We start from the raw sequence: 10,473 nt of genomic DNA on the forward strand, positions 1-10,473 counted from the left end.
TTGTTGGTGTTTCTCCACCAGAAGGTGTTAAAACTGAAAACGTTAAATTTATTTTGAGATTTAACATTCTTTATTAAAATAAATATGCACTCATTATAGCTTAGTTTTGTTTCTTTATTATCATAGGCTATTTCACAAACATAACAACAACTGTCTTACTGACAGTTAACGTAATTGATAATCAGGGTTTCTGCAGGTTTTATGAAGTAAACTTAAGACTTTTAAAGCCAAATTGAGGAAGTGTTTATTAGAAACCTTTCTAAGACCAAGTAAAGAAAATGTATTAACATTTCAAGCTTTAAAAATAAGACTTCCAACCAATCGCCATTACTTATTAATTCAGAAAACAGCTAAAGGTTTACATAGCTTTGCTCCAAATCACTAGAAACCACTAGCTTTTGCTGTACCTTCTAACAACGCTGCAAAAAAAGCAATGCTCTTCATCTGTATTTTTGTCTTGTTCTCCAATGCAAATGTGTCAGAATACATTTATTTGAGAATATGAAGTCTTGTTTTCTGCAAAATTGATCAAAGTGAAGTTAGTTTATGATTTAAAAAAATAAATAAAAGAACAATTATCTGCCAATGGGATATGAGACAGTTGATACAGGAGAGATACATGGCTATTGTAAATGATAGGTCTCTCAAAATGTTTTTTTTTTTAATCCTACCATTTCTTGCAGCAAAAAAAAATACAGTTTGGATCTATAAAGTTCTGGTTTGCACACATCAAAAACAATAGTCCATCATAATTAGTAAGACACTGTTGCTGCAAGGAAAAACATCATTTTCGTAATAGTACATCAATGAAAAAAATGAGAATGACATTTTTGTGTATTTTTATTTAGACCACACTGTAACAGACAACATAGCAGGTGGATAAAACAAGAACACACATGTAATTTCACACATGGAAGACAAATGTGTAAAAGGATAAATGCAAAAAATGCTACTAATACAAATACATTCAGTATTTATTAATTATACCACACTTGAAAGTTTAACACGTAACTTTGTACATCAAAATTAGAATGGGATTTGTAAAAAAAAAAAAAAAAAAATTGTTTTTTGGATGTAACCACATGCTACAAATTTCAGATGTTCATAAATGCACTTACATAAAGAATTTTCTTGAAATCGAAAATTGACAACAATTAAAAAAATCTATTGTAAAAACTTTCCAGACTTAAGGAAATGGTTGTTTACATAGAACCAAACAGCACTTTAAGTGCCTTTACCAGGTTGATTAAGGCTGATCTGTGATGCAAGTACAAGATTAAAGGCCATTTGTTCATAAGACCCAGCTAACTTACTCAAAAGTCTCACCAGATATTGTCCATATTTATGTTTCCATTTTACATCAGCATGTAAATGAGTCCTGAGCTAAGGATGACAGTCATTTACTGCTGTAATCATGGTAAATTACCTATCTATATACATACACAAAACGTAATTGTGTTGTTGGAAAGAACAAATGTTTCTAACGCCTTTTAAAAAAAAAAAAAAAAAAAAAACATTAACAAATAAATGTAATAATATACAAATCATACTATTAAATGCACAAAAAAAACTAGGTATTTTCTAGAATTTAGTGTTTTTTTAATATATTCATACTCTGAAAACTTACAAAAAGTTTGTGCCATAGTTCCATGTACGTGATCCAGTCCCTACTGTATAATACTGTATATGCTGTGTAAATTACATGTTCAGAGAAAACAATGCACCTTTTCAATTGTTCAGTAATCAAATCACTGATTTACCACGTTGAATATTAAAGTGCATAATGAAATGTGCTCATTTAGTTTGGGAGAGCGAGAGAGAGAGAGAGAGAGACAGAAAAAGAAAGAAAGAAAAAAAAAAGGTAGGTAAATTTTTTATCCAGTAAAAACTATAACTGAATAGAGATTGAAGAAAAAAAAATAAAAAAATCTTACAATGAGGTATCAATATTTTTTTAAATGTCCCCTAAATTGTTAGGACAAAACTGAGTCATGAGAATTTTACCTCCACTGCTGCTCTGCTTCTTCATGGTGGCAAAGATTTCTGAAATAATTTGCCAGTTTTTAAATAAAAAACCTTTCAAAAATGAGAATTATAATGAAAGAGAACTAATATCAGGAACTTGCCACAAAACAGCTTAATAAAGCATCACAAAATATATTAACACACCTGCCACTATAGTGGTGTTTCTACAAATGATCACAAAACAAACATGAATTTGCATGAAAAGTGCAACATATAGATCAGGTCTACTGTTTTGCATTACCTCTCAAGATAATGACTAATTTAGAGGAATACAGGCCTATGCTGTGCTTGGGACCATCTGCATCCAAAGCTATGATATAGAGATCTGATCTGTACCCAAGAGATTCACACACTAGAGATAATCTACAAGAAGAACCAGAGCCAGCTTTACATCTTGAGAAGAGCATGCTAAGGTCCAATATTTTAAACCTCTTCATTAAGTGCTGGCAAAGCAGACAATTTTGTCCAAATTGTAGCTGGCAGACCAAATTCAAAATATCATACTGCGAGTATGAAGTTCTACCAACTCTTTCCCAGAGGCAAAGATGGTTTTTAATTGTTTAGATGTCAAGCAATTCATTCAGCTATCCATTTTTTTTTTGCTTTCGTGTCATTTAGTCACACCATGAGAACAGGCCAAAAATCCTTCATGAAGTCATGATGACATTTCCCCAGTGTTGCTGGCCCATTCAAGTCTGTCATCAATGCAAATCCCACAGGCACTTGTACGAAACCCTCATTAGTATGAAACGGGGCAATCTACAACATTACTGCATGAGAAGTGTGCAGAAAGATGCTACGCATTCTCAAAAATCAAATATAAAGACAATATGTGCTTAGCGCCGAAGTACAATAGGTGTACAAGCTATTCCCGCAAAAAAGTCTCTTGAAAATGAAGATCTCTTTTGCACTCATCGGTCTCTGCAATATAAATTTGCACTATACTTCTGGAAGTTTAGGATGTGTTGTGAATACATAGGATATACACAAAGATGAAGACGTGATAACATTGCACTAATGTTGTGGGTCCATTCAAGTCTGCCGTCACTGCAAATCCCATAGGGACTTGTACAAAACCCTCATTAGTATGAAACATGGCAATCCACAAGAAGGGCCATACATGACAATACTGCTTGAGAAGTGTAGAACGATGCTTCACATTCTCAAAAAGTGTGCTTTCATATCGTTCAATCATGCATGCTTCAAAAATAAAGACATAACATTGAGGCTTTTCAATGAGGCAAAGCCAATTATACCATTACTTTCACTTCAGTCCGGGTGGACGCTAAACCTTAAGTCTAAATAAACAGTCAACGCAATATGTGCTTAGCGCTGGGTGGTTGTTTGAGGAAGTACAATAGGTGTACAAGCTATTCCTGCAAAAGATTCTGGAAAATGAAGATCTCTTTCCCACTCATCCGTCTCTGTATTATAAACTTGCACAATACTAGTGACGTTATTGAGGTGCCAATTGTATCCTCCGACTATATAGATCTTTTTATCCAGCAGACAGCAGCCAGCCTCTGACTGACCAGCTCGCATCGGACTGACTGTCGTCCATTGATCGGTTTCTGGAACATAATACTCTACAGCTAGCACATCAAAGCAGCGGTCAACATGGTCCATTCTGCCACCGAGAGCATAAATACGGTTGTTTACACTGATCATAGCATGCAAGACTCTTGGCTCGTTCATGGGACACTTGAAGTCCCACTGATCCGAGGTCGGATCATAGCAATGGAGAGTCTTCTTATCCTCCACAGACACCCCGTAACCTCCTGAGACGTAGAGTTTCTCGGCGCACGCCGCTCCGGCGTGACCCCAGATCCGCCTCTTGAGGGAATCCACATAAGTCCACTCGTTTTTCCTCGGACAATAGCACTCTACAGAGGACAAGCTGCCAGACCGGTTGCGTCCTCCAGTAGCGTAAAGTTGTCCATGCAATACGTTGAGCTGAAACTGAATGCGGCTCTCCTGCATGGACTGGATTCGAAGCCACTGGTTCAGATGGGGATCGTAGCGGAAGCAGACGTCGACTGCGCCCTCTCCACTGCGATACTGCAAATGCTGCCCACCCACGACGTACACAAAATTGTCGAGAACCGACACACACGCATGGCTGCATCCCATCTCCATTTCGGTCAACTCTTTGAACTGTCGCACCGTGACGTCGGGCAGATAGTAGACTTTGCCGCTGACCGTCCGGTCGTTGTCGGTGTAGGGCGTTCCACCGAACGTAATCAGCGAAGTGACGTCTGAGCGAATGGAAGTTCGCGGTGATTGCATTTCGTGCTGTCGGAATGGAAGGATCTGATAATTGAAGGCCTCTAGGAGAAAGTGTCGACACTGCACATCCTCCACCATGATGTCGACAGTTTGGACGCTGTCCACAAGTTCAGACGAACGCATTAGCGGGAAGCGCACATGGCAGAGCACTTCGCTGGCCGCCGCTCGTCTGGACGCGTCGTGCTGCAGCCAGCGGATTGCTGCATGGAACAAGTCAATCTCGCTACAGTTCTTCAACTTGTTGCTCTGAAGGAAGAAAACCAGTCGTTCCTTTGGAATGTGAAGGAAGTCATCCTCCTGAGCTATCTGCAGGAAGTGACGGAACGTGAACGCATCGACCGACTGCTTAAGGGACGAGAGGCTGAAAGTGGTGGCCATCTGGCCGATGTTTAGACAAGTCTCAACGCTCATGGCCGATTTCAGGAACTCCTCACAAAGCTCCACCACAGGCACCATCTGCAGGAAGACGGCTGCACCGAGAACGTCCTGAATGCAGTCCAAGTCCAGAGTGACCTCAGAACTGTAGGCGAAATCAATAATGTGCTTCAGTCCTCTGGCTGAAAGACCTTTAAGCTCGATGGTGTTCTGGTTTGACTCCTTCATTCCTCCCGTAAACATGGCTCTGTATGGATCAAGAAGACAAGATTTCACACCTTTGTTCAAATGTGTGGCAAAAAGAGGGGATCTCCATACTTTTAAGCTAAATTGCAACAGTGTCCACTCGCTGTTTTAGCACCCTCAGTTATGGAAATATTTTTCCCCATTCATTTTCTACATAGGGATTTAAAAATCTTTAATAAGGAGTGTTGAGCCAAAACAACATTACAAGCTTGACTAAGGAGATGTATGATTGTATGTACAATCTCTGGCTGTTTAAGTGCTTAATGTGTTTTTTAAGGGTGACACATTTTCTGAGATATTAAGAAATAGGTATAAGCAAGAGCTGCTGATGAAACGGAAGTAAACTATTAACGGTTTTATCAAAGTTTCAAAAAAAGACCATTTAAGAAAAAGCTAGAAAGTAGGGATGCACCAAAATTATCGGCCGAAAATGGCATTTTCTTTTTTTGATGCAAGAGAAAAGGGACCGAAAATATATGGCATACCGCACCGTTCAGCAGTATTCAGCGTGCAATAATAATATTATATTGATATTTTATATTAATATGAATACATTTTCTGTCCAATTTTATTGTTTGACTTTCAATAAAAGAGTGGTTATTTTATTGTCTTGTATTTCTTTTAAAATTCAGTATCATTATTAAGTCTTACAAAATTATTTTATATTACTTAATAAAATAATAATTAAAAGCATTTTTGGTTTTGTGGTTGCATCAGCAGCTCTTGCTTAAAGTACCCAATATGTTTGTGTTGAACATGAACGTTGAGAAGACAATGTTAGTGTTCATTCATTTTAATTTTTACACTAAACGACTGAGAATCACACACTACCAGACTTTTGTCATTCTGAACACAACAAACTCATGAAGAAACTTGTGCCTTGTTGCAAGGAGACACAACAAATGAAAACAATGCGTGACCCTGGACCACAAAACCAGTCTTAAGTGTCAATTTTTTACGAAATTGAGATTTATATATCATCTGAAAGCTGAATAAATAAGCTTTCCATTGATGTATGGTTTGTTAGGATCTAACAATATTTGTCTGAGATGCAACTATTTGAAAATCTGAAATCTGAGGGTGTAAAAAAAAATCAAAATATTGAGAAAATCGCCTTTAAAGTTGTCCAAATGAAGTTCTTAGCAATGCATATTACTAAATCAAAAATTAAGTTTTTATATATTTACAGTAGGAAATTCACAAAATATATTCATGGAACAAGATCTTTACTTAATATCCTAATGGATAATTTTGACCCATACAGTGTATTTTGGGCTATTGCTACAAATATACCTCAGTGACTTAAGACTGGTTTTGTGGTCCAGGGTCACATGTGCGTTGTAAAATAATCACGTCCATGACCATCATAAAATTGCAATATTCTATTAAACCAGTCAACTCCAATCTGCAGACTGTTTTTTTTTTTTATTCTAATGTTCTTCTTTTAAACAAGATATTGTGAAGAACCACCCAAATTCTTTATAATATCTTCTTTTATGTTCAACAGAAATATTCATACAAGTTTGGAACATCTTGAGGGTGAGCAACTATCTATACACACATTAGTCAAGTCAACTAGCCATTTGGACTTTGCAGCTCAGATGGCTGCAAACAAACGGTGCAATGTCTCACCTGAAGTAGTCACTGCAGGAGGCCAAAACTGCTTTGTGAACTTCAAACCGCTCGTTCTCAATGGCCAGAACCACATCCAGCAACTGACCTTGATCACGCAGTGCAGACAGTCCCCTCAGGAGAGTGTTGCTGTGGCTGGAGGCCGAGAAAGTACAACGGAGCGTGCTGTTCTTGTTGTTAGCCATGCTGGAAGAAAGAGAGAATCAATTTACGAGGAACTGTATCTCTCACCACTCCCTGATCATTGTCTCTGGCTACAGAGTCAACAGAATTTCACAAGTAGCTTGATGAATCTGCTGTATCCTAACGCTTCACCGATAGGTCTAGGCTTCTATACTGGTACATCAACATGATCCCTGTAATGGCATCTACTTTTAAATTATTCAACAGATTGGATAAAGAGCCTATTTTGATAAAGAACACCCAAGACTCACAAATATCAAGCAACAAGTGACCCAAACAATTACCAACGTCAAATGATTTTTGTGATGACAGTGCAACACAAGTTAAACAAAAGAAAGTTTTTGTGTCATTGTTCCTAACTGATCCTAATTCTACATGCATCCTTCAATCTTTGGGTTCCTAGATGGTCCAGTGCTATATATACACACTAATAATGGTACTTTTATAGCCAAATAAATTATCTGCCTTAATTTAGATGAAGAATTTTCCAAGCTTGTAATAAGAAGTAGGCATGTACTTTTCAGAAATGTGACTAATCCTTTATAGTTACAGTTTTTTCTGTTTTGGATCAATCTGGCCATAGAAAAACTGTATATTTGTAAATAAATACACAGTATAATTAAAATTCTAGCATTACTGCATGTATTCATGTTTGGGACACAGTGTTTTTTTTTTTTAAAGCATTTAAATATGATGTCAAATTGAAATTTTGTGTGTTCTCATGAGAGCATAAATTTTATTAAATTTCGGGTCGTAAAAACCCTTAAATGAACTCATTAAGAGGTCTTAAATTTGGGATGGAAAAACAGGAATTGCTATACAGCCTAATGTGACCATTAAACTTTGAAAAGGCGATAATTTCAATAAATAAATGCGAGTAATGTCCAAACGCAGTGCTGTTGCGCATTCAATGGGCTCACAGTTTCAGAACATTTATGCAGATTGTCATAAATTATCATCAGTAAATCCTAAGCAATGTTTACTTTATGGTGCTTATATTGTCATAGTTTGTAGATGGTTGTAAGAGTGCTTATTTTATCGCCCTTATCCTTCTGAATGAGCAGCTGGCAATAGTAAAGCATACACATTTCACAAACATTGTAATGTCACATTATTTCATCAATTCTCATTGCACCTCTAAAGTTTTGTTTATGCACTCCTTAATTTTACAATCTAGGAGAACATGCATGTGCTCCTTGGGGAAAAAAGTAAGCATTAAGCCCTTGTGTTAAGTATGCTTTTTGGGCCCTGAATTCTACCAGACACCAGAAAGAACGTGAGGGCAAAAAGGTTCTTATTATAAACATTTTAAAAGGTGCACTCAGTATGTTTCTGTGTACATTTAGCTGACTCTTACACTAACAATGGCATTTCACAGTGCAGTGGCTGTTGAATGTTCTTGCTCTGTGCTAGATTTATCCTCGACCTGTAAAACAGTTTGTTGCATTGCTCCAATGCTTGTTTTAACACCTCATTTATTTTTATTTTACCTTATACACACTCTGTTTCGTCTTTGTGAGCATGCTGATCTACACCATCACTGTAGACCATGCTACAGCTTATATGTTATCATACAATGATCGATAACTATATAATTAAAGTTCTATATAATTATGCCAAAAATTAAAAACAAAGTAGTAAATAGGGCAAATTAGCATGAGACTGCAATCCCATAAAAGCGGTGATGGGAGTGGAAAGTTCTCACTTCCATAAAGACCAACAAAATCTACAAAGAGCAGGCAGTTCAAATTTGCAACTATCCCTGCCATGTCAAGGACAAAATGGATTAAGACATGATTTTTGGGGTGCAATAATGGTGCAAATGTAAATAAACTTTAGTAAATCTAATTTATTGAAATACTTTTTTCCCATAGGTTTTGTGTCTGAACGGGACACTCCTACTAAATGCATATGCAATAAGGACAGCTGCAAAAATAACTGGCTTTTCCACTGTCCATGGCTTAATTTTTCACCGTGTCTCTTTAGTAAATCCTGGCAGTATAGCTTTTAACATCAAAAGAGGGTTTGCACTGTTAAATCTGGCCTTGTAACAGAAATCAATAAACTTAAATGCTGCATGTGAATTTTTGACCTCTCAACATTATGCTGTACAGCATGAATAATAGATACTACATTAAACAGTGTTAATAAATTATTAGTTTTTCAAAGATTAATTTTAAATGAGTGTTAGAAGGTGATCTAAATGTAAACATAGGGCAAAGTAGTATGCACAATACATATCCAACATTAACCATTATCAATAAATGCAAAAAATCTCTAATATGGTACAGATAAAAGGGCATTGTCACACAGCTGGCCATGAAAGGCAGACCCTCCAAATGCAGAAAACAAGATTTTCTAGAAAAACGATAGAGACTTCATCTAATGTTGGGGTAAACTTTAATAAAATACTGTGTGCACCTTTAATAATAGTAATATTATAGACAGTAGAATAAAACAAATATTTGTTTTCTTTCTTAATTTTATTTCTTAACCCTGTTGCATTTTGGGACAACCCTAAGCATGCATGCATGCAACGCATCGCATGCAACATCTGATGCTACACGCATTCCTACCTGCTTTGAGCTCGATTCGCAGAGAACTCCACACCATCTGACTCCGCCATTCTCAGCGAGGATGAGGATGAGGAAGGTCATCATGTGTAGAAGCCCAAATTACCGCTAACCATGCTCAATCTTAATAAAATACGAAATACAAGACACGGCAGTGACAAATAAACAAACAACCCACATCACACTTACAGTTTCGCGAGCATAGACTGCTACGAGACTGTGAGAGCATTAGAAATGCTTTCTAAACAATTAATACTGTACGGCCTGTGGTCGAGAACAGTCCAGGTGCTGCTGACAGAGTTCAGCTCGAGCTTACCTGCGCGCGCCTCTCACCCTCTGCGCGACCCCGCGGTTGCTGCTGCTGCGCGCTCACGAGCGCACCAGTCTTCTTCTTCTTCTTCTTCTTTTGGTTTTTAACGGAGGCTGGCAACCAACGTGAACTGGTGCATTACCGCCACCCTCTGAGTGTGGAACAGAGTTTTAATCGCGATTAATCACATTCAAAATAAAAGTTTTGTTTACTTAACATATGTGTGTACTGTATATCTATTATGCATATATAAATACACACACATACAGTAGGCTATATATTTACATGTATATATTTATATTCATATAATTTATATTATATAAAAATATATTTAATATATAAACATATTGACATATTTTCCTTAAATATATACATGCACGTGTGTGTATTCATATATACATAACAAATATACACAGTACACGCACTTATATTATGTAAACAAAAACTTTTATTTTGGATGCGATTAATCGCGATTAATCATTTGACAGCACTAATTCTATTTATCAGTCCCGTCTGTCCAATACAATCAAAGAAGACTTTACTATTTGTTTCACTTGATAATTTTATTAAAACCTTAACATTTCATTCTTGAATTCCATTTTTCCTTATTTATTCTTTCTAGTACGTCCTACATTCAAAAAATACACCGGGTATCTTTAACATGACATTGTTGACATTTGGATGTCTCCCTATTATTTTAAGTGTGCTATTTAAATTTGAATGCCCTAACATTATTCTGTTAGGTATAAATAACCTCTTCTTTCCTTGATTTACCTATAAACTTTATATTTTGATTTACTTTGTTAATTAGGCTGTAAAGAAATCTACCCTTTTCCCCATTGT

At 36.6% G+C, this 10,473-nt stretch overlaps 1 protein-coding gene across 1 annotated transcript; it reads right to left on the minus strand.

Annotated features, from left to right (window-relative positions):
- Nucleotides 1-657: 657 nt before the first annotated feature.
- klhl26 (kelch-like family member 26) lies at nucleotides 658-9,774 on the minus strand. Its single transcript, XM_058792438.1, has 4 exons — nucleotides 9,637-9,774; nucleotides 9,324-9,443; nucleotides 6,565-6,750; nucleotides 658-4,933 (listed from the first exon to the last, which is right to left on the minus strand). The coding sequence occupies exons 2-4, from the start codon at nucleotides 9,371-9,373 to the stop codon at nucleotides 3,352-3,354; spliced, it is 1,818 nt and encodes a 605-aa protein (XP_058648421.1). The 5' UTR covers nucleotides 9,374-9,443; nucleotides 9,637-9,774; the 3' UTR covers nucleotides 658-3,351.
- Between the last annotated feature and the right edge of the window lie 699 nt (nucleotides 9,775-10,473).

This window comes from Onychostoma macrolepis, chromosome 11 (genome assembly GCF_012432095.1).
Source record: "Onychostoma macrolepis isolate SWU-2019 chromosome 11, ASM1243209v1, whole genome shotgun sequence".
Taxonomy (NCBI): domain Eukaryota; kingdom Metazoa; phylum Chordata; class Actinopteri; order Cypriniformes; family Cyprinidae; genus Onychostoma; species Onychostoma macrolepis.

Coding starts and splice junctions, on each gene's coding strand:
- klhl26 (XM_058792438.1), bottom strand. CDS start 9,373: ATGGCGGAGTCAGATGGTGTGGAGTTCTCTGCGAATCGAGCTCAAAGC. Junction 6,751..9,323: donor GCGAATCGAGCTCAAAGCAG/GTAGGAATGCGT, acceptor TCTTTCTTCCAG/CATGGCTAACAACAAGAACA. Junction 4,934..6,564: donor TCCTGCAGTGACTACTTCAG/GTGAGACATTGC, acceptor TGATCCATACAG/AGCCATGTTTACGGGAGGAA.